This window comes from Monodelphis domestica, chromosome 6 (assembly GCF_027887165.1).
Source record: "Monodelphis domestica isolate mMonDom1 chromosome 6, mMonDom1.pri, whole genome shotgun sequence".
NCBI lineage: Eukaryota > Metazoa > Chordata > Mammalia > Didelphimorphia > Didelphidae > Monodelphis > Monodelphis domestica.
Genome location: NC_077232.1, coordinates 82,322,826 through 82,342,892, shown reverse-complemented (window position 1 = coordinate 82,342,892; position 20,067 = coordinate 82,322,826). Strand labels below are relative to the sequence as shown.

The following is a 20,067-nucleotide window of genomic DNA, read 5'->3' as shown; positions in this document are numbered from 1 at the left end:
CTGGACTATACTCGTGGGGAGTTCATGAGGGAAGAAAAGAGCACTGAGGCTGGAGAAATGTCATCTAGGCTGAAGTCTGCTGTATTCTCTTACCGGAATAAAGTGCGTTTTTCTAAGCGTAGGTCCCTGGAATCCAAGATGCTGCTGTCTTGGTGCAGCACCAAAGGCTTTGGGGCACGTGAAAGGAACAAAAGCAAACAAAATTAAAGTGGGAACAAGCATCTTCCCCTGCAATATTGAACAATATGTAATGGAATGCACAGCTGTGCAGAGAACAAAAGCACAGCTTCAAAAATAGCCCATCAAAAGAGAAAGAAAAGTTAGCATTCTTTGCATCAAAAACTAATAATAGCTTTGGGAGCCTGCAGGAAGCAACATAACATAATTCTCATAATCTGGGCTACTTCAAGAGACATTGTTTGCATAAGAAATACTAAGCAAACAGGGTCAGACATTAAAAGTTAGAACAAAGTCAGAATGGAGAAAATATTTTGCTAGGATATTTTTTTAAACAAGATAAATAAGTCACCATCTGTTGCACTCCAGTGATAAGCCCAGGATCCTTTTAAAAATCACAAGTGAACACCAAGTACCTTGTCCCCTCCTACTAAAAAAAGATCGACTGCGGCCACATTGATGCCATGTTTCTCACAAAGCCCAGATAATATCTCCTTGATGGAGAATCCGGCTTTGACGACCACCACACACGACGTCCCATCTGGAAGGTTGATGCAGCAGTGTTTGGAGACCTTGTCCTTTTCGGCCACTGAGACCCTACAGGTGTCCGACTTGGAGAGAGAAGAAAACACGAATAAGGTGCTGAAAGCGAATGTTAAAAGCAAGAAACATGTACTGAGTCGGGTAAAATATATCTATCCCTACAGCTTCCTATAGATACCTGATGGTAGAGGTGCCCCTCTCCAATAGAAGCGGATCTGCGTGGCTGCAGAGGGTCTTGGGAATCCAGCAATTAATGTTATCAGTGTTGCCGTGTATTTTTATTTATTATGTAAAACATTTCCAAGTGACTTTTTTAAATCCTTACCTTCTATTTCAGAACTGATACTGCGTATTGGTCCCACGGCAGAAAAACAATAAGGGCTAGGCAATAGGGGTTAAGTGACTTGTCTAGGGTCACAAACTGGGAAATCTGAGGTCAGATTTGAACCGAGGGCCTCCTGGCCCTATCCCAGACCCCAGCCGAGGACCTCCACGTGACCCTTCCCATCGGCTCTGGCCGCCATCTTTAACGAGACACCCAGTCCCCCTCCTCCTGAGGGACTGAGGTGTGGCCTGTGGCATGACTCACTAGCAAAGAAACATCCTGGCAAGCTGCAAAGTGACAATCCTGTATTCTCTCCATAAAACACTCATTGTATGTATTTTACAAATGTGAAATTCCCTTGCTCAGAAGTTCAATAGTGAGCCCGTCAGGCTGCGTCCTCTCCTGCAGAAATCCTGAGCTCCCAAGAGGGCTTTCAGGCTCAATAATGGCCCCATCGCCATCGATAATGCTGTCTTTCTAACCTCTTTTTAAGTTCGAGAGTCTCCATCACATTAATAAAATTCAGGATAGTGTAATGGAAAAGGCAACAGGCATAGAGTCAAGAGACCCAAGCCTCAACTCCAGCACCAACAAGCTGTACTGTCTTGTTACTGCCAGCAATCTCTCTGTGCCTCAGTATCCTCATCTGTGAAATGGAGTCATCACTTGGACACTGCCTACCTCCTGTGGTGGTTGTGAGGATTGTGCTTCATAAACTGGAAACACCGCAGAGACGGGCTATTGAGGATAAGAAGAATAAAAATATTTCCCAGAAAACAGCTCTCTACAGTTTTACTGAGTCCTATTTGAGAACTTCCTCAGGGTGTGGAGGGTGTCCGAAGGCTGCGCCTGTGATTTGGGGTCTGGCCTGGCTAACCTCCAGTCTGTGGAGGAGAATAAGGCAGCACATGTTCTAGCCTCAGCCTCAAGGATCAAGTGCCAAGCAGTGTGGGGAATTGCAGGCCGGGTCAGTGGAGGAAACAGACGCATCTCTGAAATTACAAACTCTTAAAGTCCTACAGAAGAATTCTCTACCAACTCTCAATTCCCAAAGAAAGGCTGGGACGCTGGGCTTCCGTGCGGGCACCTGCAAGTCTCTGGCGTCCTCGGGTTCTTCGTACGTGTGGCTACTGTTTGGCCACATCTTGTACACATGGCACTCTCAGGCCTGAGGCAGCGAGGGTCGCACAGTGGGCAGAACTGGTCCTGGATTGGGAACATTCATCTTTCTGAGTTCAGAGCAGCCTCAGGCAGGGCCTAGCTGGGTGACCCTGGACAAGTCACTTTATTTGGCACCGTTTCCCAGAGAAGGAAGTGGCAAATCACTCCAGCATCCTTGCCAAGAAAACCCCAAATGGGGACAACGAAACAACAATTAAGACAGTGCCTAGAATGAGGAGGTGATGTCACAGAGGGTTAAGATCGTCTCATTGCATGTTTCACAGAACTTTCCTCCAAGAAGAGACTGGAGGCTCCCCCTCCTCCCGGCAGGCCCAGCTGAAGGGACTTGGCCTGTTTCTCAAGGGCTGAGAAGACTTAGGGGGACATCCCGAGGACGCCTGCAGCATCGATCTGGGCATTTCGTTAGAAGGCTCCGTACTGCCTCGTGACCGTTCTGGCAACTTCTTGTTATTCACATTTGTCTTTGGGATCAACATTTTCCCATGTTGATATTTCAAATCTTCAATTAAACTGTAATATCCATCATCATCACCATCATCTTAATAATGATAGCTAGCATTTCCAGAGCACCTACTGGGTGCCAGACACGGTGCCAAGGGCTTTACAAAGAGGGTCTCACTGGACTCTCACAAGAACCAGTCAGGCGGATGCTATTGTTACCCCATTCTACTATTGAAGAACCTGAGGCAGACAGAGGGTAAGTGACTTGCCCAAATTCTCACATCAAGAAAATGTCTAAGGGGAGCAGCTGGGTAGCTCAGTGGATGGAGAGCCAGCCCTAGAGATGGGAGGTCCTAGGTTCAAATCTGACCTCAGCTACTTCCTAGCTGTGTGACCCTGGGCAAGTCACTTGACCCCCATTGCCTACCCTTACCACTCTTCTGCCTTGGAGCCAATACATGGTATTGACTCCAAGACGGAAGGTAAGGGTTTTAAAAAAAATTAAAAAAAAAAAGAAAAGAAAATGTCTAGGACTGGATTTGAATTTGGATTTTCTTAACTCCAGGCCTGGTACTCTATCCCCTGTGACAAAGGCTTCTCCCTTGAGGGCAGAGGCCCTCTCATTTACTTCCCACAGCAGCTGACTGTAGGTATGTTGTATCGATGTAGATATTTTCTTCCACTAGAATGGGAGGTCCGTGAAGGCAAGGCCTGTCTTTGCCTTTCTCTGTAGCATCAGTGTATACCAGGGTGCTTGCTGACTAACTGGTTGATTTTGCACCAAGTATTTAATAACAGTTGTCCACTGGCACATAAAAGAGAAAATGTGTACCAAAATCAGAAAACACATTTCTATTATACCAACATTAATGAATTTGGGGCATTTTGGTTTTGGGGGGCTTTGGGGGTAGTTTTAATCCCTGTGAATTTTGGTGATAAGGCAGCAAAGACAGTTTCTACTAGTTTCATAAATATGATTTTATCACAATTTAAAGATAAATTCAGTTTGTTTCTGATGAGATCAAAATTGATCTTGTTATCACTAATTTATGGCTCTTTTATTCAAATAACTGATTTTGTCCTATAGCTGCTTAAGTCCTGGCTCTTTGTCTCTGAACTACGTTCAGAATTTAGCTGGCCTGTAAGGGCCTAAGTTTTAAAAAGCAGCTCTCCTGCAAATCACTCCTCTATTCTTATCTCAAGGAATTTTGCTAACTTTGGGGACTGTGTGAGACAGAAAGGAAGATGGCCTAATATCTCTATGCAAGGGTGTCTGGTTTGCTGTCCAGAAGTCTGGGCCACTATCTTGCACTTAGATGACAATAATGAGCATTTCTTAGTGTCATGAGAGAAGAAGAGGGAGTCATTGCTAGCTCCCATTACCAAACTTTCAACCAACCATGTTGTTCCCTGAACCTCAACGATATAACCAATTATTCTGGACTCAATCCCATGATGGCATCTACCTTATGCTGTTCTTTGTTCTGTACTCCCCCAAAAATCTATAAAAGGAGGATTGTCCTTTTGGTTTGGGGATTGGTTTGGGGCATGAATGGCAGCAACAGGTAGCATGTCCCTCTAAACAAATGTCATCTTGTACAGAGATATACCTCAGTTTACCCTTCTGCTAAAATTCAATTCAAACACTGAAAAGCCATCATTTACCAGATCAAGGCTTGCAGCAGAAGACATGGAACCTTGTGATTCACGTCGATGTAATCCTCCATTAGAGTGAAGAGTATCTTAACAAAGAAAAAGCAAGTTAAGGATGACATTATTAGTCACTTAAGCAGCAAAAACAGTTTTGTTTTGAAATTTTCATTTACTATCAAAATCACAATTATCTGCATACTTCTTTAAATTTTTACTTTGTTTAGCTATGGCAGTCAGGCTCTATGGCATTGTCCTACCTGAAAACTGTTCTAAAAGTTTACTCGTTTGATTGTTTTCTTGTGAGGGTGAAAATATACCTTTCAAAAATTTGAAGGGATAAACAAAGTGATGAAGTTACATCATCCCATATTAAGTAACAGAGAGAAGAAACCACTTAGAATTTTGATCTCAAAGAACTGCTGGGAGTTGGAATGCAGATCAAAGCATACTATTATTCACTTCAGTCTATTTGTGTTTTTATTTGGGGGTTTAGATTTTTTATGAGTCTTCTCTTACAACAATGAACAATATGGAAATATGTTTTGCATAATATACATATAGCCCAGATCAAATTGCTTACCACCTCTGAGAAGGGGAAGGGAAGAAAGGGAAGAGACAATTTGGAATTTACAACTTCAGAAAACTTGTATGGAAAATTATTACATGTAATTAGTAAAATAAAATATATTTTAATTTTAAAATAAGAATTTTGATCTCAAACAATATTAACACTAACCTCCAAATAACAATAAGTATTCAATAACAAAGTAGAGAATCCTTAAAGATTCAATACCTGTGCTTTTGATCTTTAAGGACAGACTTCCTAAATAACTTATATTCAAAATGTCTTTTCTTCAAAGCCTCAAGGATAATCAAAGAACTTTCATTAAACTCCAATAATTTAAGTGATGCTAGGGGTTCAATGGATAGAGAGCCAGGCCTGGAAACAGGAGGCCTTAGGTTCAAATCTGGCCTCAGACACTTCCTAGCTGTGTGACCCTGGGCAAGTCACTTAACCCCCATTGCCTAATCCTTGCCACTCTTGGGCCTTAGAACCAATACTTACTATTAATTCTAAGACAGAAAGTAAAGTTTTAAAAAGACATTAATTTAGACTAATTGAGGTAGCAAAAACTCTGAATTATTGAATATTTTAAAAGAAATATAGTTTTCAATCCTTCAGTTATATAGGGTATTCCAAAAGAATTTAACAAAATGTTGCCTGGTTAAGGGGCTGCTGACGTGCATAATAATTTTAAATTATCTAACAGTTATAACAAGAATACTATTCATTTGTACACGTCAAGAATATTTCTGAAGTATTTAAGCATGCTTGATTTTCTTTAGTATTTTAAATGTCCCTTCACAAAATTACTTATAAATTAACTGACAAATATTTATTGTCTCCTTTATGACAGGAGTGATGATGCAGAAGAAGATACACTATACTGGAATCAGAATTGGGCTTTTTTGTGTTTTTTTTAACCCTTACCTGTCATCTTAGAATTAATTCTGTGTATCAGTTCCAAGACAGAAGAGTGGTAGGGCGAGGCAATGGGGGTTAAATGACTTGTCCAGGGTCACACAAGAAGGCCAAATTTGGACCCAGGCCCTCCTGTCTCTGGGCCTGACTCTCTATCCACTGAGTGACCTCACTGTCCCACCCCCAATTGGTTTTTAATGCAGGATTACTGCCTGTGTGTGACTTTAAGGCAATCATGTAAGGTCTGTGGGACTCAAGTTTTCTTATCTATAAAATGTAGGAAGTAGAACATGTGATATGTGGTTTCTCTTCCAACTCTCAAATTCTATAATTCTACTACCAGTAAGGAATTGAATAGGAAAAGGTAAACTTGAGCCTCGTGGCAGAAATGTTAGAGGAGAAAATACACTGGCTTTGGAGTAGGGGTGGGATCTTGAATTCAGGCTCACCCCTGCGTGACTCTGGGGAAATGACTTCAGATCTGTGCAACTCGGTTTTCTAGTCCGTAAAATGTAACCGTTAAATTAGATGATCCCGTTTTCCTTCTCACTTAAAAATCTTACCATCTTACAATGAATAAAGAATCAGCTAAGAAAGGATCAGCTTCAGCCCAATTCTTGCTGAATGTATCACAAAGTTAAAATCAGTGAGCCTAACTGACGCTTGGCTGGGTGTTCCCTTTTGGATGCCAGTGACTCACATCAGAGTTCTTAGCCTTATACCTGTATCACCTGTATCGCAGAGCCCTTTGGCAGTCTGGTGAAGCCAACAGAGCCCTTCTCAGAACAAGGTTTTTAAATGCATAAAATGAAATACAAAGGAAGCCAATTATAGTGAAATAAAGCCATAATTTTTTTCTCCCATTCAAGGAAGGGTCCCATGGACCATCATGAAAACCCTCTGTGCTAAAGAATCAAACTGAGGAACTGGAAGGGTCAGAGATGTGAAATGTTAAGAGTAGGAAGTAATGACAGTGTGTGCAATATGGGGTTTGGAGGGGACCATAAGACAGAAGAGAGAGGTGAGAGCTTATCTGTTCAAATGCCTCCATTTTGCAGACGAGGAAAATGAGATGCCAAGTGGAAAAGGGACTTGCCCAAAGTAATATGAAAAATGAGTGATAGAGCTGGGATTGCATCACAATCCCTTCCTCTGAATTGACCCAGAGCTCTTTCCTACACCAAATTGTCTTGCTCCAATTGATTCTCACTTTTAAAATATGCATCCATTAATTAATGGGCAGATGGGATTGAGTTCATTCATATACCCTGATAGTGCAGATCTATTAGCACTTACTCACCTAAAGCACCCCTAAATAACAATTATGCTAGAGGCAATGGAAGAGCCTTAGAGTTTATTTACCTTATTCTTTAACCTTCTGGCAGGAGCTTATTTAAACTCTGTGTTATTGTGGAAAGCAAATGCCGGGTTCTACCAATTACTATCTGTACTAGCTTTGTGACCTTTGGCAAGTCACTTAATTTCTGTGTTTGTCAGTTTGAGCACTACCTACTTCACACAGTTGTGATTAAATCAATATGTAAGCTTTAAAGCATTATGGAAGTATGCTTTGTTATTATCATAGCAATTTCCCTCCCCCGAGTTTTTCCATTTTCAAAGAAAATTTCACAGCCAGACTTGGGAGTAGCTTCCAGTGGCCAGTGTAAATCTTTGTGAAGCTCATTTTTTTTTTGCAAGTCATTTTATATGGCTAAGTTAGTCATTTATAGGCCAAACTTTGCCTAGCAAAGATCTCATCCATCCTTTCTCTTTAGTCTATCCCCTCCTTTGGGATGTCTCCACTCTCATCTTCTCCATCCCCCTCCTCATCCACTTTATTCTTCGACCATAGCAATCTGTCAAATGTCCCTTTATACTTGAATTAGTGAAAAAGAACAAAGAGAAAAATAATATCAAATTTTCCAACTTTAGTTTTAGTAAAATGTTAACTAGAATGAAAAAAAATTGGGGCTTTCCAGATTGCAGAAAAGAAGATTTAGGGCACATTCTTTAAATATCTGAAGAGTGTTGATACTTGAAAAGGGATTAGATTTGTTCTGCCTACTACCAGAGAGTAAAACTGGGACCAGGAGATAGAAGTTATAGGGAGGTCAACTTCAGTTCAAGCTAAACAATGGAATGTGTTGATTTAGAAGATAGTGAGTTCCTCGGCACTAGAAGAGTGGCTAAAGTGGAGGCTGGTAGTCAACTGTCACAGACACTGAAAAGGGGTCTCAACTGAACTAAATCAAAGGATCATAGATTTGGGCTAAAAAGACTCTCAAAAGTGACTAAGTCCACATCATTTTACAAATGAGACAACTGAGTCCTGAAGAAGTTAGATTTCCCTAAGGTTCCTTCTGATGTCTAAGAAAAAACCCTATACCCTTCATTTATGCACAGATAAATTTTATGCAAATATATATTTTAGCCATGCCTTAAAGTTTTGAGTTAAGAGTATTCATATATCATCTCTTTTTTTTTTTCAGGAGGATCTGAAATAATTTTTTTTTTTGGCTGGTTGGTTATCTGTTAGGTGCATATATGCCAGTGGAAAAACAAATCTGCTCCTTTATTTATTTAGACAGAGCAATATTTAAATACTACTTCTTTCCTTCACTCTGTGTAGCTCCAAGTGGCTTGGTAGAAAATCATAGTGTCAACCACACCTCAAAATTATTCATGAACCAATTGATAAACCCAAAAAAGGCAATGCTACCAACCATGTAGGTGATCCCCATGTTCCTTCTTCTTCTGGGATCGTCCAGTGCTCTTATTCCTTGACCAGGAAAAAAATGTTCCTTTGCGTTTCTTCTCCCCATCTTCTTCTCCTGACTCTTCATTTAGGGATCTTCCTGATTTTGATTTTCCACTTAACTGCCATTAAATTTAAAACTTTTTTAAAAAATATGTCATCTGTCAGTGCTATTAAATGTTAAATGTACATAGGTACCAAACTGCAAAAAATGTGTGGAATAAACTTCCAGTAATTACATTAAAAACTATTTTAATCCAACAAACATTTATTAAGTTGTGAACAGCACTCTGATATGTGCTAGGTTGCAAAGATGAAAAATGGTATAGTCTTTGCCTCAAGGAACTTCTGTCTCCTAGTAAGGATACAACACATATGCAGATAGCTGGAATATCAGGCTATTTCATCCTAGAGGTAATAGGGTACCACTGAAGGATGGGTTTTTCTAATCATACCTTTTCATTAAGGAGATTATTTGGGGAGCTATATAAAGGATGAATTGGAGAAGGACAAAACAAGAAAGCAAGATCATATGAATCAAAACAGGTAATCCAAACAGAGGACAAACTAGATAGTTTCTTCTATATTGCAGGTTTTCATGCATGCATGCACACACATATATGCATACATATGTATTATATGTATATATGTCGTGTGTGTGGTGTTTTTACATATATATTATATAAATATAACATACACATACAAAATAATATACCCCAATATGCTAAAGGTTTCATGGCCCGGTTACTGTATTTAGTCTGGCCCCATAACTCTTGCCCCAGGGTTTCTTGACTATGCCCATGGGGATTTTTGAACACTGGAGGAACATGATCAGAGTTTCACACTGGGGAGACTAATCTCGTACTGTATAATATTAGAAGGAATGGATTGGAAAGAATAGAGATTTAAGGCAAGGAAACCAGTTGGGAGACTATAAACAAAAGCCCATGTGAAAGGTAATACGGGCCCCGAGCTAGGTTAGTCATCGTGGGAACGCCAGGAAGGAGAAAGGTATAAGGGTCATGGGAGAAAAGGTGAGGCCTATGAGGCCTGGTAAATGAATGGATATGGGGAGGGAGAAGGGTAAGGAGAAAGTGGGAGAGGAGGAAGCAGATGCAGCAATTATAGGCTACTCTTTCAAGAAGTTTTTTTGGTGAAGGGAAGGAGAAGGAATGGCTCCAGGAACGGCAGCAGGATTAAAAGAAATGTTTTCTTTTAAACAAAAAGGAAGAGCTACATATAACACAGGCAGAGGAGGAGGCATAAAGATGCAGGAGAGAAGGAAAATCATTAACACATCTACGTTCTGATAAAATGAGGAGGGATGCGATCAAGAACACAGCTAGAGAGGTTTAGCTTTGGCAAAGTAGGACACTTCTTCAGAGCCAGGAGGTAAGGAAAAGAGGAAGTTCATCCTTGAAGGCCTTTATCTCCTTGGTAAAGTAAGAGGAAAGAAACTGCTGCAAGTGACAGAGATGACAGTGGGGTGGAGTCCTTGAGAGAAGAATGATCTAGAATACTCAGCTACTCAGGAGTTCAATGAAGAAGAAATGAAAGTCAAGTTAAGAGGACACCAATATGGTCCAGCTGAAGTGAGATAATATTAATTTGTAGTAGAGCTAAGAAGTACAATTTTCTTTTAACATGTAAGGATTAATATGAGTTTGCTGAGTTGAATTGAATATGAAAGAGATGCAAATGTGATATTGTCCAAAGAAGAATCATTTCAATTAAAAGACAAGCAGCAAGTCTCTGATCAGAAATATAATTTCCTATTAAAACATTGCTTCTAAAGGAAAATAAATTTACAGCCCCCTTTCTGGGAATGTAACCCACTTCATAAGTGCAAAATTTGCCTATATTTGAACACCCAATACCTTCAAATATAGGCTAATTTTTTTCCCAAGAGCAAAACTGAATTCAAATTTCCATTTCATTTTCTATAGCATGACTTGTATTTTAGTTTGTATTACATGAGTCATTTTTAAAAATTAATATACTATATCAAATCTCCAATGAATATAAAAGCAGCACCTTTTTTGGCGTTGACACACTGGAGCGATCTGAGCTGATACTGTGTTTAGAGGCAGGGCTACTTGGGACCTGTTGAGAATCAGGTAGAGAGCGCCCTTCTACTTCTGCCAAAATGCATTCTTGATAGAGCTGGGATTTCAGAAAACGAGTGTAACTATCAAACTTCATCAAGTTAAAAATCTGAAAGGTAAACACAGTAGAACACAGTATATTAAGTCTAACATATATTACTTGAGCCTACAGTTAAAATGTTGAGTGGGTGGGCAGTACAAAATAAACAGTTTTTGAGGACAATGTTTTGCCCACTCTACCTTCTTCCCAAATGTCCAGGCCTCCTAAAGCTCTTCTAACATTTATATTTTTGTCAAAAGCTATTTGCCCTGCCACTTAACACTTTTTAAAACTATCTCCTCATTGGTTACTTTCAAAAACTGGGAGGTTTTGATAACAAGCACAGCATCAGTAACACTAACAGATCATCAAGAGTCTACCAACTCGCAACCATTTATGAAGTTTTACTTTACTGAATATGAAGAGACATAAAAGCACAATATTTCTAAGTGAGAACTGCTTTCAAAGTGTCCAAATCCCAAATTAAGGCTAACCAAATGCTTTTTCCATCTTGCTGATCCAAATTTGCAAACTGCTTCTCAAGCATCATCAGTTCTTGGACTTTATAGTCTCAGAATTCTAAGTCTATTACAAAGAACTCCAGGCGATTCAGTGACCCTTCTGAACCACAGCTTTGGAGTAAACCCAGAAAACTGAAAGTGGGCACTTCATTTGCTATTCAATACCTAAACTCTACAGCTGAACCTAAGCCAAAATCCAGTGAGACTAAGCTAACATCACTGGGAACACGGTGTCTTAAGTCCATAAAGTACTATCTGAATGTGAGCTATTAGTAACAACAGTCACTTTTTCTTATGATTGGGTACGAGAGGGGGTCTGAATCCGTGATTTCATTATCATGAGAAATGATGAGTGGGGAAGCACCCTCCATTGACACAGATCAGTAACTCTGCTCTTGTTTAGCCTTGGGCATTGAGAAGCTAAGCAATTTTCTTATGGTCACACATTATCTGTTAGAAGCAGGACTCGAATAAAGATATTCCTCACTCAAGTCCAGCTGTCTATCCATCACAACCTTCTGCCTCTTGGCATTCGACAACTTTCCATAAAATCTTTAAAGGGATTTTATCCAGTATCTGCTTGTCCTCATATCTCAGGGATACATATGCACTATTCATCCGTGGCCACTCACTATGTGACAGAGTAAGTGGCCTGGCATCACTGAAATGAGCATGTACTTTTCCAAATGGCCTCCAGGCCAGTCTCCTCATCTTATTCAGTTCTGGCCTTATATCACTGTCCATTTACAGGGTCAATAAAAAGTACATTACTAAGGGGAAAATTCAATAGGCTCCTGATGTAGCTGCACGCCATTTGCACTTTTCACCCACTTTGTTTCTCCAACTAGACGGTAAAGCTGATTCCTTTCAGTAAGCAAAATAATTGCACCTGCAACATGTAATTACATATACATTACAAAGTATATACAAGTATGTATATGGGTACAGATAAGGATACTTCAAATCCCAGAGTCATGGATCCAGAGCTATGAAGGAGGGACCTCAGAAGCCATAAGTCCAATCTTGGGTCCAGCCAGCCAGCTGGGATTAATATATAACGGGCACTACACTAAGACCTGAAAGAAGTGGGGTAGGCCCCGGGTTAAGTGATTCGCCCAAAGTCACCCACACAGCAAACCGTAGGGGGAAGAACTGAACCCAAGTCCCTTGACTGGGAGTCAGTGTGCTTTCTGCTGTATAGCATAAGGTTAATATGGAACAAATTTATGGTTGTTGATTTTTTCCCCTCAGTAATTTTCAGGGATTTACTATAATTCTTATCCCTTTGTAAAGGTAGGAATTATTTAAGGTGTTGAGAAAGAGTTCCATCTTTAACCAACAATGGCTCCCCAGCTGCCCTCTTGTCAATCTGGTATGGGCACTTTAACAGGAATGGTCCCACCAGCCCCGGATTCACTCTAACAAAGATTGGAAGAGGCAATTACCTGCAGCTGTTGTTCCTTGAACATGTCTGGATGTGGCGCGTTGAGAATATCATCAGCCAACTGGGCCTGGCTATCGATGTTAACTGGTGTGGTAGCTTTGCTACACAAAAATTTAGCGAAGATCTCTCGGGCTCTATAAGAAAGCTAACAAATAAAAGCAATGTTATTTTATTTTATTTTTTTTAAACCCTTACCTCCATTTTGGAGTCAATACTGTGTATTGGCTCCAAGGCAGAAGAGTGGTAAGGGCTAGGCAATGGGGGTCAAGTGACTTGCCCAGGGTCACACAGCTGGGAAGTGTCTGAGGCCAGATTTGAACTCAGGACCTCCCGTCTCTAGGCCTGGCTCTCAATCCACTGAGCCATCCAGCTTCCCCCAGCAATGTTATTTTAAAGGTGGGAGAAATTCTGACCAGGGTATATGATGTTTTGTATAACCTTGTCCATTATAAAGTGAGCACTTCAGTATAATTTATATAGTTAATTCAACTAGATGAAACAAATAGAATTGCCTTTTTAAACTTAATTATTACCCTCAATTAGTCCAGAGTTAAAGAAGTTCTTATAGATAAGATTATCTGTGACCATGATGACTTAAAGCATGACAGATCCTGAAAGAAATAAATTCATGGCTATACATCAGACGGAGATGAAAGGTAACTGAAGTCACAGTCAGATATATAGGCATGAGAACTTAATGTAGACAGTTGGGTATAAAAATATATGTTACCCTACAGGAAAGTAGGAGGGAAAAGAGATAAGTGAGGACTGGGGCTGACTGGAAGAGGTGGGATTCAGAAACAAAACACTTTTAAGGATGGGCAAGATAAAAGGAGCGAGAGTAGGATAAACAGGAGGAAAATGAGATGGAGGGAAATAACACATTTAGTCATCAGAGCTGTGATCTTTGCTGTGAGCTTGGTCCTTTAATCACCTTATTATAAGAGGAATAACCCTGGCACTACATAATACCTTAGAAATAATCTGCAAGGCTTACTTTGGAGTAATAATTACTATAGTTTACAAATAAGCACTATATAATAGGTAATTAATTTTCAGTTCCTAAAAGAATCCATTCCAAAACTTTTCCTTGTGGAGGCTGAATTTGAACACAAACTACAAAGACTGATGACACACTTAAGATACCCTGAAGTCTAATCAAGAAATATTTTTTTTAATCCCTTAACCCCCTTTGTTAACATTTGGTTCTTTCTCCTTTATCATCATACATTTTGAGAAACCAGTAAAACTTAGCCTAGGGCTGCTTTACTGGATCATGGGATGATGGGATTTATAGATAAAAAGGAACATAGTATTTCATACTTTTTGTTAGATAATGTTGCTAAGACTTTTTTTATAAAAACCCTTATGTCAATAAAAGAAAATGCTATATGTATTAGAATTTCATCAAAAAGGAAACTCCTTTAAAAAATTAACATTAACATGAGTAAAATTTAACCTTCCAAAATACTGTAGGTACTAGTCATAATTTTAGAGTTTACATGGAAAAATAACATTATTTCACATTATTTATTAATTATTCCATTGGTACAATTAATATTACCTCTTTTTTGTCATGTGCAGGAACATGACTAAAATATTCACAGGCCTGCCAGAATAAAATGTTTTCTTCACTGAATTCTTTCCTTAGAAAATCCTAGGGGAAAATATCAAGAGTTAAAATTTCAACCTTAATGATAAAAGAGAAGTTTTTTGCTAACATGCTATTGTCATTCATTTTCCTCATATTCTTTCCCTCCTTTTTTTTCTCATCTTCAGCTTTTATAGAAACTATTTTTTATAGTTTTTTATAGAAACTATTGTGCTGTAGATATTCTCTAGTGAAAAGTGTGGAGACAGGAAAAATAGGGTTGGTCACTTCAGCTCTGTAATCATTTGTTTTAACAGCCTTGAAATTCTTAAGAGCTTAAGTTTTTATTATTGTTTAAAGCTAAATACATTGATAGATTTCTGAACAGTAAGCACTGAAAAGAAAATTCAGGGAAAACCAGATTCTATGCTGTTAAATCCTGAATAAATATGGGGAAGGGATTGCTTTTTTTTAAAAGTGGAAGAATTTCCAATCTTCTCTTATTCTGGGTTGCTAGTCACTATAAATCCCTGTGATCTAGGGGAACTCTCTATTCTTCCCCGTTTATGGGCAAGGTCTTCAAGACCATGGCTAGGAGGAGGAGCAGTATTCAAGCCAGAACACTGTGAAAATTACTATTGTGGAGCATTACAGGCTTTGGTAAAACTTAAGATGCTTCCCAATATATCTAGCTTACTCCCAAGGGAAGTAGTGAAAGCAGATCCTGACTAAATATGGAGCCCAATGAGGGATAATGTGAAGTAATGCCACAAAACAGAAAAAAAAATGGGTGAAGAATTATTTAACCTCTGGACCAAGAACTTGACTCTACCATCCCTTAAGGACCCTTTGGAAATTATGTAAAAACTGTAAACACACGCTTCTGCTTATTTCAAAAGTTTCCCTGTCTCCCTTACTTACAGAGAAGTATCTAACACCAATAGGATCCTGTAGAAGACGTTCTAATGAAACAGCCCAACTTGCAACTCTCCTTTCCCGAAGTCTTCTGCAACTCTGCACACTGGGAAGGCTGGCATTGCTACTGAGGCTGTTGTTGCTAACACAGTCTTTCAAATCAGTACTATTTAACTCTGTTGGAAAAACACAAAGGCATTCGTTTTATTCCTTTAACAATCTGTAGCACTATATTTGTTTCAATTTTCATCATATGCACTAAAAGGTAATGAATGACCTTTCAATTTTCCATCTAATGAATTTTTCTTTTAAAAAGGAAACATTCAACCTTCAGACATGTTTATTCCCACATAAACTAAAAGAAAATCAGGTCATTAAGATAATTAAACATTTTTAAAGGTCCACATAGAGGTAGTATCTGCTTACGTAAGACATTTTAAGCACCTGTTTTCTATGGTATTCATTAAACTGAACATCACATGAAGTCTTATACTGAGCAAACTGGGAAATGAGAAGGCAATAATCTTTTGGCTACCATTACCTGGTAAGTGTCCTTGAATAATATAGTTTTCTTTTTCAAAAAGAAAACAAATAATCCTAGAAGCTCCATTATGTATTTATTCAATATAAGCCAAATGAAATCCATAATTTTAGAGGAAAGAATGCAATGCTATTCTCATTACATATATCATGAAGTTCAAATTTTGAAGTTAAGATTGCCATTATATTCCTAGTAGTCAATTAAACACCAGTACCACAAACATGAATTGTGTACAAATAAACTATTCAGGATAGTGTAGTCTGGCTGTATTTTAAAATATGAAAACTCATAATTCTTTATAAAATATATTTCTTAAACAATCTGGAGAGGGGAGGAAGAGGGAGAGGGAGGGGGAGGGTAAGGGGAGGAGGAGAGGAGGGGAGGGGAGGGGAGGAGGAGAGGAGGGGAGGGGAGGGGAGGAGGAGGAGGAGGAGGAGGAGGAGGAGGAGGAGGAGGGGGAGGGTAAGGGGAGGAGGAGGAGGAGGAGGAGGAGGAGGAGGAGGAGGAGGAGGAGGAGGAGGGTAAGGGGAGGAGGAGGAGGAGGAGGAGGAGGAGGAGGAGGAGGAGGAGGAGGAGGGTAAGGGGAGGAGGAGGAGGAGGAGGAGGAGGAGGGTAAGGGGAGGAGGAGGAGGAGGAGGAGGAGGAGGAGGAGGAGGAGGAGGGTAAGGGGAGGAGGAGGAGGAGGAGGAGGAGGAGGAGGAGGAGGGTAAGGGGAGGAGGAGGAGGAGGAGGAGGAGGAGGAGGAGGAGGAGGAGGAGGAGGAGGAGGAGGAGGAGGGTAAGGGGAGGAGGGGGAGGAGGAGGAGGAGGAGGAGGAGGAGGAGGAGGGGGAGGGGAGGGGAGGGGAGGGGAGGGAGGAGAGGAGAGGAGAGGAGAGGAGAGGAGAGGAGAGGAGAGGAGAGGAGAGGAGAGGAGAGGAGAGGAGAGGAGAGGAGAGGAGAGGAGAGGAGAGGAGAGGAGAGGAGAGGAGAGGAGAGGAGATGGGAGAGGAGATGGGAGAGGAGATGGAAGAGGAGATGGAAGAGGACAGGAGGGGAGGGGAAGCAAGAGAATCTAACTCAGAAGGCGGGTCCTACTGATGACTATCAATGGCATCATCTTCATAAACAGGGCAATAATAGTGTCTTACAATTGCAGAGGAGTCTGCAGTTGTCAAGATACTTTAACAACATAGATTCCATTCCAATTTGAATAGTCCATGATTATAGAAAATGACTAAATCATTTCATCTCTAAGTCGAAACAAAATTTTTAATCATTTGCAAGGAAGGATAAGTATATTTGTTCTAGATACCTTACATAATGATACTGGGAAAGTGGCTTTGTAAATTCTAAATTACAATAGTAATATACCCAAAGACATATATATATATATATATGTATATATACATATTTGTGTGTATATCCATGAATGTAGACTAAGTCCACTTTAGTTATGTGTCCTTTGAGATTGAAAGTGACATAAACCATAAATTTATTATAAATCAACACACACACACACACACAACACCATTTCTGGCTAGGGTTGTGATATGGTACTTTCTCCAACAGGAGGCACAAAATATTCAAAGTTTTGAAGAAGACATTATAGATAAAGGAAATAAATTAATAGAGATAAGAGGTAATCAAAACATTTTCACCATCAAAGAAAGAAGAAGAAATAACAAGTCTCAACAGAATATGGATACCAACAATGGACAACAGCAACTTTTTATTCCAAGACTGTTATCACTAAGCTGATAGAGTAAATATTCTATTATGGAGAAGAATAACATCTGTTATAACATCCTTGCTAAAGGCACAGAAATAAAAGCATAATGACCTCATTCTGTAACTAAAATATACCACTCAATAATATCATATACTCTGTTGAAGGACATGAAACAACCACCACTATTGCTAAATATGTAATGAGCACAATTGCCATGTACTGTGTTGAGGTATACAGACTACAGAACATTCAAAAACAAGTGAAAATTAAACAAGTAAAAAATGAAGGCTAAATAATTTTTCATTGATTTGACCAGTTTGAGCTGGAGATCTGGGAGTAGAACAAGATATATTCTCTAGGACAGTGATGGCGAACCTTTTAGAGACAGAGTCCTACCCCCACCCCACCCCTCAGAGACTGAGTGCCCTGCCCCACACAGAGACCAGGGAGGTAGGAAGTGTTCCCATTGGGCTTCTGGGCAGAGGGGTATATGAAGTGAGGAATGTCCTAAGCAAAAGTAGAGAGGGAGAAGGGAGGGCCCTAGTGTTCTGCTCCCCTCCAGCTCTGCCTCCTGTTAGCCTCCTATCTTATCCCCTGTGCACTCCCATTGGGCTGCTGGGCAGAAGGGCAGGGAATGTGAAAAAATGTCATTAGGTATAGTGGAGAGGGGGAAGGGAACAGTTCTATCCAAGTCCCTCTGCCTTTCTAGTAATTAACTGGGGGTTTGGGGGTAGAGAAGGAGGGCAGCCATGTGCCCAGAGAGAACTCTGAGTGCCATCTTTGACACCCAAACATTTGGCCATGTTTGGTACAACACAGTACATGGAACCCTAGAGCAGGTTCACTATCACCGCTCTAGGAGATTATATCATAGGGGAACTGAATCATAGAATACTAGAGTTGGAAGGGACCTTAGAAATCAGCTAGTCCAACCCACTCATTTTGAAAAGGATGAACTGATTCACAGAGAAGTGAAGTGTCTTCCTCCAAATCACACAATTAGTGGCATGCCAGAAGGATTCTATACTTGGGCTTAGTCCAGGAGTAAGCAGTCTTTTAGAGGTAGTATTCAAAATCTTCCATTAATACACTCTTTTGAGAATGGGGAAAGAGTAACTGATTAAAGATCATTACGAGTAAGTTTCAGTGGTATATAGCAGCTCCCATGTGCCTACATGATTGACCCAACCAAGCCCATTGGCAGAGGCATCCATGCAACATTATGTGGAAATTCACCCCTGTCATGGATTCCTGGAATTTGAATGAATCAAGTCTAGGTACTTGATGATTTAGAAGGATAAATGGAGATTTTAAAAAATCTATTTTAATAAGTTTTTTAATCAACTCTTAATAAATTGGTCCTTGCTACTTAAAATCAACTTCCTAAGTTCAAATATGTTCTCGGACACTTAGCTAGTTCTATGATCCTGGGCAAGTCACTTAACCCTGTTTGCTTCTGTTTCTTCATCTGTAAAATGAACTAGAGAAGGAAATGCTCCAGTATCTTTACCAAGAAAATCCCAAATGGGGTTATAAGTCAGACATGCCTGAAAAATCACTGGACGACAACAACAAATCTTAAAATCAAACTGCATGCTGCCTTTGCCACCATGCCATAGGCTGTGTTTGTGGTATATCTGAATTTTCCCAACTTAATGGGAACCTGTGATAGTATCTGTGGCTGAAAGTGTTACTTAGTACTCTTGACACTGTGATATACTAATAAGAGAGAATATATTTTCTCAATAGTGAGATGTATAGTCTTGGAAATTTATGCCAAGACTTTCTTCCAAGTACAGGGAAGTTATTTCCAGATTAGACACTGACCAAACAAGAAACTATGGATGGGCAAATATGTACAGGAAACATGGGACAAGTTGGGATCAAATATTAACACCAGTTTATATAAAGGAAAGTCATTGTGTAGTTCTAGAGATCGAGAATCTATAGAGTCTATAAATCTATAGAGTCATGATTTAAGAGTCAAATATAGCTGAAGCAATCATTGTTCTATCCTTCTGTTAAAAGGTGCAGAGGCTAGAGGCAGAATGGTTTAATGGAGACACCACTGAACTGAGAGGCAAGATAGCTGGATTCTACCTCTTGCCTTTTGGTATTTATTTTCCTCATTTATAAAACAAGAGGCACCATGGTAGAGCTGATAAAGAGCCAATCTTTTAGCCAGAAAGGCTTAAGTTTATCGGGATTGTGAAACACACGATGGGTATGGCCCTAGGCAAATTATTTAGTTAACATCTCAGTGCTCCAGTTGAAGACAAGAGGTTACCCTGCATTGACAGAAGGAGTTTGACCATCTTGGAATCCTCTATCTCATTTAAATTACATGTCCAGTTCCTATCCCTATTTATATAATAACATAGTTGCATGAGATGGTCTCTAGGGTACCATCCTACTCTGATTCTAAGAATGATTGGAGCAGAAGGCAGAAAAGATTTTTTCTCTTCCTATATTTAGATCTCACCACTCTTACAGAGTTCTTATGAAATTAACTTTCTCCATTCAATTCTCTAAACACTTATTAAACATCTACTCTATACAAATATACTCTATACTCTATATTGCTTCCAAGGGAGATGAGCAGTAATGGGTAGGCAATGGGGTTTAAGTGACTTGCCCAGGGC

At 39.8% G+C, this 20,067-nt stretch overlaps 1 protein-coding gene across 4 annotated transcripts in view; it reads right to left on the bottom strand.

Moving 5' to 3' along the window:
* Positions 1-20,067, bottom strand: part of RGS12 (regulator of G protein signaling 12) — a 253,779-nt gene that overhangs the window by 70,024 nt on the left and 163,688 nt on the right. For all 4 annotated transcript variants that reach the window (XM_056802365.1, XM_056802366.1, XM_056802368.1 and 1 more), the window contains 8 exons: positions 15,182-15,351; positions 14,234-14,326; positions 12,671-12,814; positions 10,594-10,773; positions 8,528-8,681; positions 4,334-4,410; positions 594-788; positions 94-167 (listed from right to left, as the gene is read on the bottom strand). In XM_056802365.1, the coding sequence (XP_056658343.1) occupies positions 94-167; positions 594-788; positions 4,334-4,410; positions 8,528-8,681; positions 10,594-10,773; positions 12,671-12,814; positions 14,234-14,326; positions 15,182-15,351 (1,087 nt within the window). The remainder of the gene's footprint in view (positions 1-93; positions 168-593; positions 789-4,333; positions 4,411-8,527; positions 8,682-10,593; positions 10,774-12,670; positions 12,815-14,233; positions 14,327-15,181; positions 15,352-20,067) is intronic.